At 37.2% G+C, this 18060-nt stretch overlaps 1 protein-coding gene across 4 annotated transcripts in view; it reads left to right on the top strand.

Moving 5' to 3' along the window:
• RIC1 (RIC1 homolog, RAB6A GEF complex partner 1) overlaps positions 1–18060 on the top strand; it is a 133713-nt gene that overhangs the window by 34490 nt on the left and 81163 nt on the right. For all 4 annotated transcript variants that reach the window (XM_036855219.1, XM_036855220.1, XM_036855218.1 and 1 more), the window contains exon 2: positions 3527–3634. In XM_036855219.1, coding sequence (XP_036711114.1) covers positions 3527–3634 — 108 coding nt within the window. The remainder of the gene's footprint in view (positions 1–3526; positions 3635–18060) is intronic.

Below are 18060 nucleotides of genomic sequence, written 5' to 3'. Positions count from 1 at the left end.
TGTTTGTGCATTAGGCAAAGCAGCCACCTCTCCAGTCTTTATGGATTGGCCTCATATAGAAGAAGATCCCTACCAGTCAGCCCAGCCAGAGATTCTGGTGGCATCTCAAAACTATATTCTAGTTCAGCATCTTTACTTTATTCTTTGCGGCCGCCTGATGTCTAGGTTATTCTACATCCCCTCACAGCATCAAAACAAGTGAGACTGAAGCCATTTCTCAGGCAACCTCTAAAAAAGTTGGATCATTTGATGGTTTAGCCAACTCTTTCCCTCCCTTGGGAGAAGCTGAGAGCTGCGTTTTTTCATCCACTTGCTCTGTGCTGCGCTGGGGGAGGAGCTTTGGGAACTGGCAGCCCAAACCTCGGTTTCTATTCTTATTAGCTACCTGGTGGCTAAATTATGCCAGGTCTCATTATTGCCCAGTGGAAGGCAAGACAGACCCCCCCCACCCCCACCCCTTTTTTGGGCAGCCCCCGGAAAAGTTGGGGCATTGGAATTGTGGACTAATCTTTAGCTCCCCAGGGAGAAGTTGGGGTTGGGTTTTTTATCCACTTGCTCTATACTTAGCCAGGGAGATGGGCTATGGCAACTGCCTGCCCAAACCTCTGTCTCTGTGCTCACTAGACCCCAGGCAGCTAGATTTTTCCAGATCCTGTCAACACTCTGAGGCAGGTAAGACAGAACCCATTCCTTTGAATAGGCCCCATAGAAATTGGGCTTTTGAACCTGTGGATCAACTCTTTTTTTCCCAGGGAAAAGCTGAGAGCTAGAATTATTTTCTCTGCTAACTCTGTGCTAAGCTGTGGAGAGGAGCTATTGGTGACTACCAGTCCAAGCTGTTGTCTCTGTTCTCCCCCAGGTAGCTAGATGATGCCGGTTCTGACAGTGCTTCAAGACTGACAAGTTAGAAGCCTGTCCTCTGAGGATCCCTGTGGAAAGGTTGGGGCATCTGACACACAGACCACCCCTTTTCCTTTGTAGGGATTAGCTGGGAGTTGGAGGGTTTCATCCTGATTGTATGGCACTGTGTTGGTGGTAGGAATTCTGGTGAGAAGGTGTCCTGAATTTCCCTACCAGCTTTGATGAGTGTGATCTCTCATTCATCCAGCATTCAGGTGCTTTTCAATTCGTTTCTGTATTTCTCACAAAAGGGGATTTGTCTGCGAATTGTCGTGGGGGGTGGTGGGGAAGAGAATCTAGGACTTTTTACTGTGACATTTTGTTAATGTCACTGCCCCCAGGGTATTTGTTTTTAACTTTTAATTGATATTTGAAGTACAGACAACTAATGCCTAGCAGTTTTAATGTGTTTGGAGCTTTGTTAGCTTCTTAGAAACTTTTGTGTTTCACTTTCAGAGATTAAAAAAAGCTTCTAAGGGGATGACCTATGTAACTTTGGAAAATGGCATTGTAACTCGTTATTCTAAGGCTAAAGTAGAAGAAGTTATCAAAAAAAAACTGTATTGTGTTTGGTAAATTTGTTTGATTATAGGGGTATAGTTAGCAATTCCAAAATACTGTATACATATGGTAAGGTTGAACAAAGAACTAAATTAGTTATATGAAATGATAGCCAGGTTCTCACTGTCTGAAGAAAGTTCCAAATAAGTAAGGGAGAAGGCTAGAAAGAACCACATTGTGCTTGATTATAGTCACATATGTTTTTGTTTATAAATATATGCATATATTGAAAGAAATATGTAGAGATACATGTGTATATGTGGGTTAGTATAGGTTCATATACTTCCTACTGTGTTTGCTGAGAGGACCTACAAGTAATGACACCCCACTAGCAGTAAGCATCTTGTTTTCAGGTCTTCTTTTCTAAATACTATCTCTAATAAAAGAGTCAGGAATCCCTGAAAAAATGGCTGATTTTAGGGCAAGGACAGACAGAGTACAAGATGACCTTGTGGAGCTTCTTGTAGTGCCAGAATGTGGATGTCCAGTTGTTCCAGCATCATTTGTTGAAAACTGTCTGTTCTCCATTGTGTTGCCTTTGCTTCTTTGTCAAAGGTCAGTTGAATGTATTTATGTGTGTCTGTTTCTAGGCTATTCTTTCATTGATCTGTTTTCTTTTGCCAATACCACACTCTCTTCATTACTGTATCTTTATAGTAAGTTTTGAAGTTGGGTGGTGTCAGTCTTTCAACTTAGTTCTTTTCCTTCAGTATTGTGTTGGCCGTTCTCGGTCTTTTGCCTCTCCATGTAAACCTTAGAACCAGTTTGTCAATATCTGTAAAATAACTTGCTGTGATTTTGATTGGGATTGTGTTGAATCTGTAGATCAAATTGGGAAGAACTGAACATCTTGACAATACTAGGCTTTTTAATCCATGAATTTGGAATGTCTCTCCATTTATTTTTTCTTATTTTGTTCATTGAAACTTCATAGTTTTCCTCACATAGATCTTACACATATTTTGAATTTATACCTAAATATTTTTTATTGAAAATTCCACTTGTTCAATGCTAGTATATAGGAAAGCAGTTGACTTGTATATATTAACATTGTATCCTGCAACCTTGCCATAGTCACTTATTACTTCCACAAGTTTTTTTGTTATTGTTCATTCTTTCTGATTTTCTATATGGGCAGTCATGTCATCTAAGAATAAGTTGTATTTCTTTCTTCTCAATCTGTATATCTTTCATTTCCTTTTCTTGTGTTCTCCCAGTATGATTTTGAAAAGGAAGGGTAAGAGGGAGTATCCTTACTTTGTTCCTGATCTTATCAGGAAAGCTAGTTTCTTCCAGTGAGTATGTTGTTAGCTATAGGTTTTTGTAGATGTTCTTTGTCAGGTTGCAGAAGTTCCCCTCTGTTTCTAGTTTGCTGAGAGTTTTTGTCACGAATGGGTGTTGGATTTTGTCAAATTCTTTCTCTGCATCTATTGATAAGATCATGTGATTTTTTTTTCCTTTAGTCTGTTGATATGATGGTGGATTATATTAATTTTCAAATGTTGAACCAATCTTGCAGACCTGTAATAAATCCCACTTGATTATAGTATATGATTCTTTTTATACGTTGTTCGATTTGATTTGCTAATATTGTGTTCAGAATTTTTGCATCTATGTGCATGAGAGCTCTTGATTTGTCATTTTATTTTCTTATAATGTGTTTTCTGGTTTTAGTATTAGGGTAATACTGGCCATAGGAGGAGTTAGTTAGTATTCTCTGCTTTTATCTTGTGGAAGAGATTGTAGAAAATTTGTATAATTTCTTCCTTAAATGTTTGGTAGAATCCACCAGTGAACCCATCTGGGCCTGGTCTTTTCTGTTTTTGAAGGTTATTAATTATCGATTCAATTTCTTTAATTGATATAGGCTTATTCAGATTGTCTTTCTTTATGGTTCTTTTTAGTTGATTTGCTTGGACTGTTTAAACTCATTTAATATTGGATTATGTTATCTTTTATTATACTTCTAGAATTATTAAAATACTGTCAGAGTGTACTCCATGATGTTATCTTAAATTTTTTACTTTTTATGAGATATTAATAAAATAAAACTGTTTTCTTCCAGCCTAGTGTATTAATCGTAACCTACAAGGAACCTGCAAAATCATCTTCTCAGTTTGGATCCTACAAGCAAGCTGAATGGAGGCCAGATAGTACCATGATAGCTGTGTCAGTAAGTACATTTTTCAACTTTAATGCTGTTTTTTTATGAAATCATTACATCGCATTTAAATTTAATTCTCTTAGATGAGATCCTTTCTCTTCTTCACACCCATTAGTATTTACCATCTGTGATAGGAATTGCTGTACCGATTCTTCTATTCAGGTTACTTCTACTATATCGTCTTTCTTGATTCTTCTACTTTCTCCCATTCCTAAACGGTGCCTATATCCTTTTCTTTTTATTCCTCTCACTTTCCTGTTTTGTCCTTGAAGTCTGATCTAGATTTTTTAAGCTTTCATCTGTATTTACGTGGTACTCCCAAATTTATATTATAAATCCTGCCCTCTGTTCCCAAGGATGTCTCATAAAAATGATAAACTTTGTGTTTATGTCATACTACATTCTCATATCCATTTGGGTTTATTTCTGCATTTCTCCTCTATTCCATTAATGTGTTTAGGTCTGGTTAATTTTACCTTTTGATTTGCATTTCTCTGATCATTAGCGATGTGGAGCATCTTTTCATGTGCCTGTTGGCCATCTGTATGTCTTCTTCGGAGAAATGTCTACTTAGGTCTTCTGCCCATTTTTTGATTGGGTTGTTTGATTTTTTGTTATTGAGTTGTATGAGCTGTTTGTATATTTTGGAAATTAAGCCCTTGTTGGTCACATCATTTGCAAATATTTTCTCCCATTCCATAGGTTGTCTTTTCATTTTGTTCATGGTTTCCTTTGCTGTGCCAAAGCTTGTAAGTCTGAATAGGTCCCGTTTTTTTATTTTTGTTTTTATTTCTATTGCCTTAGGAGACTGACCTAAGAAAACACTGCTACAGTTTATGTCAGAGAATGTTTCGCTTATGTTCTCTTCTAGGAGTTTTATGGTGTCATGTCTTATATTTAAGTCTTTAAGCCACTTTGAGTTTATTTTTGTGTGTGGTGTGAGAGTGTGTTCTAACTTCACTGATTTACATGCAGCTGTCCAGCTTTCCCAACACTGCTTGCTGAAGAGACTTCTTCAGCAAGAAGAAGAAGAAGAAGAGATGACTTCTTGCCTCCTTTGTCAAAGATTGACTGAGTGTGGGTGTGTGGGTCTATTTCTGGGCTCTCTGTTCTGTTCCGTTTATCCATATGTCTGTTTTTGTGCCAGTACCATGCCATGCTGTTTTGGTTACTGTAGCTTTGTAGCATTTTCTGAAGTCTGGGAGAGTTATGCCTCCTGCTATGTTCTTTTTCCTCAGGATTGCTTTGACAGTTCTGGGTCTTTTATGGTTCCATATAAATTTTAGGATTATTTGTTCTAGTTCTGTGAAAAAGGTCATGGGTAATTTTATGATAGGGATTGCATTAAATCTGTAGATTGCTTTGGGTAGTATGGCCATTTTAACAATATTAATTTTTTCAGTCCAAAAGCATGAAGTGTCTTTCCATTTCTTTGAGTCATTTTCAGTTTCCTTTATCAATGTTTTATAATTCTCAGCATATAAGTCTTTAACCTCCTTGGTCAGTTTTATTCCTAAGTATTTTATTTCATTTTTTGGATGCAGTTTTAAAGGGATTTTTTTTTTTAACTTTCTGATATTTCATTGGTAGGGTAAAGAGGTGCAACTGATTTCTGTATGTTAATCTTGTATCCTGCTATGTTGCTGAATTCGTTTATCAGTTCTAGTAGTTTTTGTGTGGAGTTTTTAGGGTTTTCGATATATAGTATCTTGTCATCTGTGTATTATGACAATTTTACCTCTTCCCTTCCAATTTGGATACCTTTTATTTCCTTTTCTTGTCTGATTGCTTTGGCTAGGACTTCCAATATTATGTTGAATAGAAGTGGTGAGAGTAGGCATCCTTGTCTTGTTCTAGATTTTAGCAGGAAGGCTTTCAGCTTTTCCCCATTGAATATTATGTTGGCAGGGGAACATTAACTTTAAACCTCAATTAAGCAAAAAATATTATCCCCACAAAAAGAATTTCATTCTCTTTAGTGGATATATATTACAAAGAAAAATTGTACTAAATTTTCATCACTATTACATTTAGAATTTTGTAACAGTAAAATTTATGAAAATTTGTTTTCTGTCTGTAGTTTGTTTTTTTTTTTGGTAAGCTGTATTAGTCAAGTTTTAATAACGACATTCTCAAAAGTGTCAAAGTCCAATTACGATATCATCTGACACCAGTCAGAGTGGCCATCATCAAAAAATCTAGAAACAATAAATGCTGGAGAGGGTGTGGAGAAAAGGGAACCCTCCTGCACTGTTGGTGGGAATGTAAATTGATACAGCCACTATGGAGAACAGTATGGAGGTTCCTTAAAAACTAAAAATAGAACTACCATACGACCCAGCAATCCCACTACTGGGCATATACCCTGAGAAAACCATAAGTCAAAAAGAGTCATGTACCAAAATGTTCATTGCAGCTCTATTTACAATAGCCAGAACATGGAAGCAACCTAAGTGTCCATCATCGGATGAATGGATAAAGAAGATGTGGCACATATATACAATGGAATATTACTCAGCCATAAAAAGAAACGAAATGGAGTTATTTGTAGTGAGGTGGATGGACCTAGAGTCTGTCATACAGAGTGAAGTAAGTTAGAAAGAGAAAAACAAATACCGTATGCTAACACATATATATGGAATCTAAGAAAAAAAAAAAAAAGGTCATGAGGAACCTAGGGGTAAAACGGGAATAAAGACACAGACCTACTAGAGAATGGACTTGAGGATATAGGGAGGGGGAAGGGTAAGCTGTGACAAAGTGAGAGAGTGGCATGGACATATATACACTCTCTGTAATCTTTTGTTGTTGTTTTTCTGTATTTTGATGCTTTGACGCTGGCCCTGGAGAGACTGCCCCTCTCAGGGCTAGCCAATTTCTAGAGATAGTAAAGGATTACCTGCTAATGTTCCTTTCATGTGCAAACCAAGCACTTCACAGCCTGTACCCTCAAGCACATCATTTATGGAGCTCTTTAACATCCTTTATGGAGCTCTTTAACTTGGGCCACTATTCCCCACTCCTGATTACTCCAGGGCCAGGTACCAGATAACTAGAAACAACCTTTACAGAAACAATTTCACAATAATTTATTAACCTTTGCATATACTGAATATTAAGAAAACAAAGAAGTTAGGAATTATTTCTGTTCTCAAGTTGGGGGTGGGTAAAATACATATGTAAGAGAAGATAACAAGCAATTTACTCTTTTTGGCTGCTGAAAATCCAGTTTTTATTTTACTTAGTTATTGCTTATAGTCTTTTTCTAGAAGATACATTTCCATACAACTGGAGATATCATGATGAACATAAATTTAGCTATTGTAGTCTGGTTTATGTTAAATATGCTAAGTAAATGCTGACCTGATTCAAGTGATTTAAGTTAATTCATCTCTGTATAATTTAAAACATGAATTAATGGTTTAGCTTATATGAATTATAAGGTCATAAATGGACTTTATGAAAAATAGACTTTGTCTTTTAGAGCAATTTTAAGTTAACAGCAAAATTGAGAGGAAGGTATAAAGATTTCTTTCATTACTCCCTGCCCCAACACATGCATAGCCTCCCCCAATTATCCTCCACTACAGTGATACATTTGTTACAATTGGTGAATCTACATTCACCATCATTATCACCCAGAGCCCATAGTTTGCATTACAGTGCACTTTTGGTGTTGTACATTGTGTGGGTTTGGATGAATTTGTAATGACATGTATCCACCATTATAGTATATAAAGAGTAGTTTCACTGCCCCTCAAATCCTCTGTGCTTTGCCTGTTTATCCCTTCATATCCCATAATCCCCGGCAGCCACTGATCTGTTTTATTGTCTTCATAGTTTTGCCTTTTCTAGAATGTCATATAATTGGAATCATACAGTATGTAGCCTTTTCAGATTAGCTTCTTTCACTTAGTAGTATGCATTTAACGTTCCTCTGCGTCTTTTCATGACTTGATAGCTCATTTCTTTTTAGCATGAATATTAATTCATTGTTTGGATGTATTACAGTTTATACATTCACCTACTGAAGGACATCTTGGTTGCTTCCAAATTTTAGCAGTTATGAATAAAGCTGGTATAAACATCTATGTGCAGGTTTTCTTACAGACATGTTTTCAACTCCTTTCATGTGCTGAGGTGCACTTGCTGGGTTGTATGGTAAAACTATGTTTAGTTTTGTAAGAAACTGCCAAACTGTCTTCCAGAGTGGCTGTACCATTTTGTATTTCCATCAGCAATGAATGAGAGTTCCTGTTACTCCACATCTTTGACAGTGTTGTCAGTGTTTTGGATTATGGTCATTCTGATAGGTGTATAGTGGTATCTCGTTGTTTTAATTTGCATTTTTCTTCTGACATATGCTATGGAATATCTTTTCGTATGCTTATTTGCCATCCATATATCTTTGGTGAGGTGCCTGTTAAGGTCTTTGGCCCATTTTTTAGTTGGGTTGTTTGTTTTCTTATTTTTGAATTTTAAGAGTTCTTTGTTATTTTGGATAACAGTCCTTTATCAGATATGTCTTTTGCAAATATTTTCTGCCAGTCTGTGGCTTGTCTTTTCATTCTTTTGACAGATTTTTTGCAGAGCAGAAGTTTTTAATTTTAATGATGTCTAGCTTATCAGTTTATTTCATCGGTTGTGCCTTTGGTGTTGTATCTAAAAGTCATCACCAAACCGAGGTCATGTAGATTTTCTGTTATGTTATCTTTTAGGAGTTTTATAGTTTTGAGAATTGGATTTTTTAAAGTTTTAGTTTTTAATAAGGGGGATAAATGTTCGATGAAGAAAATCTGAGAATTGTAGAGATAAACAAGAAAAAATAAATAACTTCACTACTCATAAATAATCATTAATTTTTACTTATGTTCCTATATTTTTTTAATGGATGTTTGCAGATACACTTATATTTAATAGTACATAGAATTTGAAAGGCTGCTGAAGTCTGTTTGTTTTTAAATCCAAAGTGATATTACTATAAGTGACTGCTAATGTCACCTGTTCATGAGGAGCACATTTGATAAATCTGAGTTTTCATAGGTAGAGGATTATCAAAAACATATTTTTTTCTTTATATAGAAAGCTACTGTACAGCTTTTTTGACATGTTATATCATGAACATTGTCTCACTTCAACATTTTTCTATAACTTGATTTTGAATGTTTGCAAAGGATTCTAACTTACAGATGAGAAGATACTTAAATAGATAAATATAGAAATTTTCATTATTTTCACACAAAATTGACATCTTAATTTACACATTACTCTGGAATTTGATTTTTTTCACTTAGTATATTATGACTACTCTTCTAGATTAATACATATACTTCCAACTTATTAGTTTTAGTATTTGTATAATATTCCATAGTGTGGAAGTTTCTTATTTTCTTTGCTATTCTTCTCTTAATGGACCTTTGGCAACTATAAACAGTGCTGCAGTAAACATCGTTATACATATACCCTTTTGTATTGGTGCATTTATTTCTTTAGGGCACTTTCCCCTATGTAGGATTGCTGGGTCAAAGTGTATATGTGTATTCTTTTTCATGAATATTGCCAAATCATTTTTTCATAAAATTGTGTCAGTTTCCAGAGTCACTCCTATGTGTTCTTAAGATTCCTGTTGACCTACATTTGTGCCTGCATTGGATTGGTGAAAAATGGTCTTGTCATTTTTATTTCCATTTGTTTAATTTCTATTGCTAGTGAGGTTTGGCATCTTTTCCTATATTTATTGGCCCTTTGCAGTTCCTCTTCTGTAGGTTGCCTGTGTTTGTCCATTTTTCTTTTTTTCTTTTTAAATTTATTTATTTGGTTGCACCGGGTCTTAGTTCTGGCTCGCGGGCCCCTTAGTTGCGGCTTGCCGGCTCCTTAGTTGCAGCTTTCCTTAGTTGTGGCACACAGGCTCCTTAGTTGTGGCATGCGAACTCTTGGTTGCGGCATGCATGTGGGATCTAGTTCCCTGACCAGGGATTGAACCCAGATCCCCTGCATTGGGAGTGCGGAGTCTTTATCCACTGCGCCACCAGGGAAGTCCCTGTCCATTTTTCAAACCCAGAATATTAGTTCTATGTCTTTCTGCTTGTTATTTTCACTATAGTTTCAATGCCAAGAGCATTTTCTGCACACGGTGGGCATTCATATATTAAATAATATCTGAACGTACTGTTCTTTAAGCATGGTGAAGGATATCCTGTCTAGGTACAGGATTCTTAGATTGAGATTCTTTTTTTTTTTCCTAGCCATGAGGTAATGTTCTAGTGCCCTCTGGTTTCTAGGGTTATTAGTGAGAAGTCTAGTGTTAATCTGAGTCTTTTCCCTTTTCAGGAAACCTATTCTTTTTCTTTGAAAGATTTTTCTCTTTGTGATTGAAATTAGGTTATTTTTACTTACAAGATTGTATCTTTTTTTTTCATTAAATTGTCTCCCTCTGCCTGCCTCCCTCCTTCCCACCCCGCGCCAATCCACCCAAATTAAACCTGAGTCTTAGGTGTTTCAATCTGAAGACTTCAGTCTGTTTCTGCAGGTAGGGATTTTTTTTTTCTTTTTCCTAAATAAGAGAAGAATAGAACAAGGTTTGTCCTGTTTTCTTTCTTTTATTCATTATTTGCAGACCTCCTGAATTTGTCTTCCAAGTCTCTTACTTTTCAGTAATGATTTTATCAAGAAGGGACAAGCTGTCAAGATGGCAGCATAGAAGGACATGGAGCTCACCTCCTCCCACAGATACATGAAATAATACATCTACACGTGGAGTAGTTCTCACAGAATACATACTGAAAGCTGGCAGAAGATCTAATACAACCAAAACTGCAAGAAAGATACCCACATAACTGGTTAGGATGAAAGGGGAAATAGAAAGGAATCAGGACAGGACCTGCACCCCTGGGAGGGACCTGTGAAAGAAGAAAGGTTTCCTCACCCTGGGAACCTGCTTCACCAGCTGGGAGGTCCACTAGGACAGATAGGGAGCTTCAGAGGCGAATACAGGAGCCAGCTTATGGCCAGGTAGGGTAGAGGGAGACCAGCATAGACGGTCTTTGCACATTGGTGCACTTTGCAGCCTGACATGCAGGCCAGCTGGTATGCACAGGGGCTGGATGCTGAAACTCGGGTTTCAGTGGACAGACCTGGTGAGGAGACTTGGTTTGGCTGTGCAGAGATAGCCCGAAGGGCCTGAAGTGTGGTCTGGGATGCAACTGGCACGGAGCACAGGTCTGCCATAGCAGCCCCATTGTCAATACATGAAGGGAAGGGTGTGGGCCCACCATGGCAGCCTCATTGTCAGCATGCTCCCAGCGGGGCATGGCTGCAGCCACTGCGGACTTTGGAAGTGTGCACCAGCAAGTTTTGGGAGCATGCAAGCGCCACCAGAGTGGGTGTGCACATGCAAAGGCAGGGCTGAAATCTGAGCAGATTACCAGCACTCCCATAGTGGGTGCAGGAGCGTGACTTCAGTGGGTTTTCGCACCGGTGGCTTTGGGAGCATACACATCCCTGAGAAATGTATGAGTCTGTTGATTATTGATGCTCCTGTAGCGGAGGCTGGTTTGAAGGCAGTGCCAGCAATATCGTACTTTGTGGGCGCACACACCGGGTGGCGGGTGACATCACGGAGTTGCACGTCCTGGTGGACAGCTCCTGGAGAAAAATACACAGTGGCCCCTTTCCTAGTGAGAGCATTCCAGTCCTCCCTACCTCACACTGTAGCTTAGAACTGGATCTGGGGGCTTCTACTCCAACAATTGGGGAGCAGACCCTGCTCCCAACAGGGCTGTGACAACCACAGAGCAAAGAAGAGGCCCCACCCAACATCCAGTGCAGGCTCTGATCACCACAACACAACCCCTCTGTCAAGGGGATAACAGCCAGAACATGGCAGGCATCCACACCAAAAACAGGCCTTGCACCAAAAACACTGGACTCACACAGGCTACACAGGGATGCTCCCAAATACAAAACAGCCCTTTAAGACCACAGTAGATAACTGTTTCTCCTAAATTCAGAGAGAGAAATATGAGTAAAATGAAAAATTGGAGGAACCACTCCCAATTAAAAGAACAAGAGAAATCCCCTGAAAGAACACAAAATGAAAGAAACCTCTCCATTCTACCAAACTCTGAGTTCAAAAAGGAGGTAATAAAAATGCTAAAGAAATTAAGAAAGATTGATAGAAATGCAGAGTACCAAGGAACTAGAAACTATAAAGAGGAGCTAGTCAAAATTAGACAATTCAATTGCCAAGATAAAAACTGAGCTAAAGGCAATGAACAGTGGACTAAATAAGGCAGAAGAATGAATAAGTGATCTGGATGATAGAATAACAGAAATCACCCAATCAGAACAGCAGACAGAAAGAAAATTGAAAAAAAAATTGAAAGCAACATACGAGATCTATGGGATAATGTTAAGCATTCCAATCTACGCATAATAGAGATCCCAGGAGAAGAAAGAGAAAAGGGGATTGAAAGTGTATTTGAAGAAATTATGGCTGAAAACTTCCCAAATCTAAAGAAGGAAACAGATATCCAGGTACAGGAAGCACAGAGGGTCCCAAACAAAATGAACCAAAACAGACCTACACTGACACATGTTATAATTAAAATGTCAGAATTTAAAGGTAAAGAGAGGATTCTTAAGGCATCAAGAGAAAAACAAACAGTCAGTTACAAGGGAAACCCCATAAGGCTATCAGCTGATTTCTCTACAGAAACTTTGCAAGCCAGAAGGGAGTGGCAAGATCTGTTCAAAGTCATGAAAGGGAAAAATCTGCAACCTAGGATACTGTACCCAGCAAAATTATCATTTAGAGTAGCAGGGGAGATAAAGAATTTCCCAGACAAGCAAAAACTAAAAGAATACAGTAATACTAAACCTATCCTAAAAGAAATATTGAAAGGTCTTCTCTAAATAGAAAAGAAGCAAGACTCTATAGGAAAGAGAAATCACAATAGGAAAGGCAAATACATAAAGGGATTGTTTGGTCACTTAAGGAAGCCAGTACATAGATTTTTTAAAAAATCAAAAAATTTTGTGAAAGTGATTATAATTAAAATGAACAGCAAGAGGATAACATGAAGATGTAAAATAGGACATCAAAGTCACAAAATGTAGGGGAGGGGAGTAAGAAAATATAGATCTTTTTGAATGTGTTTGAACTTATATGACTACCTGTCTAAAGCAAGGAGATATAGTAATGGGTTAACATATTTGAAAATCAGGGTAACCACGAATCAAAAACACACAATAAGTTACAAAAAAACAAAAAGAAAAGAACTCAAGAATAATACAAAACAAAACTGTCAAACCACAAAAGGAAAAACAAAAAGAAGAAAGGAACAAAAAACAAATACAAAATCAACTGGAAAACAAGGTTTAAAATGGCAATAAAGACATACCTACTTATCAGTAATTACTTTAAATGTCAATGGACTAAATGCTCTGATCAAAAGACAGAGAGTGGCAGATTGGATAACAAAACAAGAACCTATAGCATGGTGCCTACAAGAGACCCACTTTAGGGTAAAAGATACACATAGACTGAAAATGAGGGGATGGAAAAAGATACTTCATGCAAATGGACATGACAGGAAAGTGGGGGTAGCAATACTCGTATCAGACAAAATAGACTTCAAAGCAAAGGCCATGAAGAAAGACAGAAAAGGACACTATACAATGATAAAAGCATTAATACAAGAAGAGGATGTCGTATGTTAACATGTATGCACCCATATAGGAGCACCTGAATACATAAAACAAACACTAACAGACATAAAAGGAGAAATTGCTGGAAATACAATAATAGTAGGAGACTTTAACACCCCACTGACTTCAATGACCAGATCTTGCAGACAGAAAATCAGTAAGGCAACTGAGATCCTAAATGACACAATATAACAGTTAGACTTAATTGATATCTACAGGACATTACATCTTAAAAAGCCAAACAAACAGAATAAACATTCTATTCAAGCACACATGGAACATTCTCTGGGATAAACCATATGCTGGGACACAAAACAAGCCTCGATAAATTTAAGAGAATAGAAATTATTTCAAGCATCTTTGCTGACCACAACGGCTTGAAACTAGAAATCAACCACAGAAAGAGAAATGAGGAAGAAATGATTACATGGAGACTAAACAACATGTTACTAAAAAAACCCAAATGGGTCAGTAGTGAAATCAAAGAGGAAATTTTAAAAAATCCTGAGACAAGATAATGAAAACACAACCATACAAAATCCATGGGATGCAGCAAAAGCAGTTCTAAGAGGGAAGTTCATAGAGATACAGGCCTTCCTCAGAAAAGAAAAAAAATCTCAAATAAACAACATACCCTACTACCTAAAAGAATTAGAAAAAGAAGAACAAACCTAGATTCAGCAGAAGGGAGGAGATAATAAAGATCAGAGAGAAAATAAATAAAATAGAGATTAAGAAAAACAATAGAAAAGATCAATAAAATTTATGTGGAACCACAAAAGGCTCAGAATTGCCAAAGCCATTGTGAAGAAAAAGAACAAAACTTGAGGCATAACCTTTCCGGACTTCAGACTATACTACAAAGCTACAGTAATCAGAACAGCATGGTATTGGCACAAAAATAGACATGGATCAATGGAACAGAATAGAGAGTCCAGAAATAAACCCATGAATCTATGGTCAATTAATCTGTGACAGAGAGAGCAAAAATATACAATGGAGAAAAGATAGTCTCTTCAACAAGTGGTGTTGGGAAAGCTGGACAGCTACATGTAAATTAGTGATGTTAGAACACTCCCTCAAACCATATACAAAAATAAACTCAAAATGGTTTAGAGACCTAGATGTAAGACTTGAAACTATAGACCTCCTAGAGGAGAACATAGGCAAAACATTCTCTGACATAAATGATAGCAGTATTTTCTTAGCTCCATTTCCCAAGGCAAAAGAAATAAAAGCAAAAATAAACAAATGGGACTTATTCACACTTAAGCTTTTGCACAACAAAGTAAGCCATAAACAAAATGACGAAACAGCCTACAGACTGGGAGAAAAATATTTGCAAATGATGTGACCAGCAAGGGCTTAATTTCTAAAATATACAAACAGCTCATACAACTCAATATCAAAAAATCAACCCAATCAAAAAATGGGCAGAAGACCTAAATAGACATTTCTCCAAAGAAGACATACAGATGGCCAATAGGCACATGAAAAGATGCTCCACATCACTAATTATTAGAGAAATGCAAATCAAAACTGCAGTGAGGTATCACCTCACACCAGTCATCATCAAAAAGTCTACAAATAATAAATGCTAGAGAGGGTGTGGAGAAAAGGGAACCCTCTTATACTGCTGGTGGGAATGTAAACTGGTGCAGCCACTGTGGAAAATAGTATGGAGGTTCCTTAAAAAACTAAAACTCAAGTTACCATATGATCCAGCAAGCCCACCCCTGGGCATATGTCCGGAAAAAAAAGGAAAAGTCTAATTTGAAAAGATACATACACCACAGTGTTCAGAGCAGCACTGTTCACGATAGCCAAGACATGGAAGCAACCTAAGTGTCCATTGACAGATGAATGGATAAGATGTGTGTGTATGTGTGTGTATATCTATATATCATAGGTAGATACACACACACACACACACACACACACTGGAATATTACTAAGCCATAAAAAAGAATGAAATATTGCCATTTACAGCAACATGGCTGGACCTAGAGATTATCATACTAAGTGAAGTAAGTCAGACAGATAAAGACAAATATATGGTATCGCTTATATGTGGAATCTAAAAAAATAATGCAAATGAACTTATTTACAAAACAGAAAGAGTCACAGACATAGAAAACAAACATGTTTACCAAAGGGATGGGGGGGTAAATCAGGAGTATGGGATTAATATGTACACACTACTATAGATAGAATAGGTAAACAACAAGGACTTATTGTATAGCACAGGGAACTGTATTCAATATCTTGTAATAACCTATAATGGAAAAGATTCTGAAAAAATAAATATGTATAACTGAATATGTTTGCTGTACACCTGAAGGTAACACAATATTGTAAATCAACTATACTTCAATAAAAAAATACAAATTATAAAAAATAATGATTATATCTGTGTGTTTTCTGTATCATGAGATTGTTTCCATTTGAGCGTCTGGAATAAAAGGTTCAGCTGCCATAAAGGATTATTCTTCATCAGTCCATGTGTTGCATTTTTCTATTAGGAAATATTTAGCTCTGAAGAGTCTTGTTTATATCCTAATAGTATCTCCTGAAAGTCCTTAATATTTTTTCCTTAATTTACTTGCATTTTTCTGTCTCATCAGTGTGGCTTATTGGTAGGATCCATATATTTAGCTGTTTATTTTGGTCTTTTATCATAAAGTAACTGAGATTCCATAGAGGTGGTATTTTTCTTGGTTTTGTTCCATTAGCTACCCACAGAGGTTAGACTTTTGTGTCAGTCTTTCTGGCAATGCACACCAGCAGGTGTTTGCTAAAATGGCAGTTTGCAGAGGCAGATAAGGTCACAAACTCCTGTCTTCTTTTGAGGCTTAGGGTGTCTCCCCTGCTCAGGCACTTTCTCTGAGTGGAAGAGTCTTAAGGTGAAGGATCCTCCAGACCGTGAGGTCTGGGAGCAATTCATTTCAACAGTACAGTGTCTGCTCTAAGCCTGCTGAAGTCAGTAGGGTTAAGCGTACGGCCCTGTCAATGTCCACTTCTGGGAGCAGTCACATTCAACTCTTTCAGGGCTCTGCTTTTTAAGCTTACTTAGGGAACTGTGAAATTCCAGGTATTGGCCCAGAGCCTCAAGGAGTCGCAAAACACAGCTTAACATTTTCTTAGTCTCTTACATGAAATATATTGATTATGAATTAGCTACTTACTTAAAGATTCAGAGTTACTATTATGGTAGTTAACTTTTTTGGTGTCTACTATGTGCTAGGCACTATTGTAAGTGCTTTATGTATATTAAAATTAATTTATTCTTCATAACACTCCTCTAAAGGTAGGTAATTTTATTGCTTCCACCATATAGTAGAGCTAACTATGGTAGACAGATTAAAGCACCTGCCCCAGATTACATAAATACTATGTACGTAAGATCACATCACTGATAATGGAATTCTAAACCATGAAGGCTGGTTCTAGAATTTGAAAGTCTTAATAATTTTGCCTTGCTGCCTTTCACTGTTAGCCTGGTTGTTTAATCTTACTAGCTATTATGGAATAAAGCTGAATCTAGGAGACACTTTGAAATTTGCTTCTACAAAAAAAATCATTGATAGACTGTGTGAGAAGGATATACAGTTGTATGACCTATAGAGCAATACAGCATCACTCTCTTTCTGCACATTAAGTCAAAGCCAAAGCAGTCATCCCCATTTAATTTTCTTATGACCTTCCCCCTGATCCCCAAGTATAGTCATTGTATGCTCTGACATGTCAGTTATATTAAAAATTCTATTACTGTATCATCAACAGAACCACAGTCACCTCCTTATCAACTTGTACCTTAGAAAGAAATCTCACTGACACTGTTTTTTAATGGGGTGTGAGAAAGAAAATCCTTTACCATTTTAAGAATTGGCCCATAGCTTTTGGGAGCGTGTATTCTCTGAGCATCAGAAGTAGAATATCATTTTTGTAGACATGTTACCAGACCATAAATATCCATACGGTTTTCCTCAGTTTTAGACAATTGATGTATATCCATGCGCAAGGAACATTAAAATGAATTTGAAGTACTATCTCATTTCTAGGACTCTATCTGGCAAATAGTAGCACCAGTGTATTTAGGCATATGCGTAAGTATTTTTATTGAGGCTTTGCTTATAATAGGAAAAAACCTGGAGTCCCTTGACTCTGTGTTCCCATCCAATCACCAGTATTTTGCTAAGTCCTGTCTCTAGTTTACTTCCATCCTCTTCTCTTTATTCTCATTGTCATTGCCTTAGCACAGGCCTTTATTATCTTGTGTAGATTGCTTAGAACTCAAAACTTTCAGTTACATTTTTTGTCTACTTGCAATGCATCTAAATTATGCATAGCTATTTCTGAATCACAGCTCTTATGTTATTTTTTTAATATTTATTTATTTATTTGGCTGTGCCGGGTCTTAGTTGTAGCACGCGGGATCTTCATTGCAGCATGTGGGATCTTTAGTTGCAGCATGCGGGGTCTTTAGTTGAGGCATGCGAACTCTTAGTTGCGGCATGTGGAATCTAGTTCCCTGACCAGGGATCGAACCCGGGCCCCTTGCACTGGGAGCATGGAGTCTTAGCCACTGGACCACCAAGGAAGTCCCACTTATATTATTCTTACTTTAAACCTTTTGGTGGCTTCCCAGTGCATTCAAAATGTGTTCCGAACTTCTTAGCCTAGTGTTCAGGGCGTCTTGTGATCTGGCTTCAACCTGCCATTCCAAC

Source organism: Balaenoptera musculus, chromosome 6 (genome assembly GCF_009873245.2).
Source record: "Balaenoptera musculus isolate JJ_BM4_2016_0621 chromosome 6, mBalMus1.pri.v3, whole genome shotgun sequence".
Classification (NCBI taxonomy): domain Eukaryota; kingdom Metazoa; phylum Chordata; class Mammalia; order Artiodactyla; family Balaenopteridae; genus Balaenoptera; species Balaenoptera musculus.
This window is presented reverse-complemented; position numbering and strand designations above follow the sequence as displayed.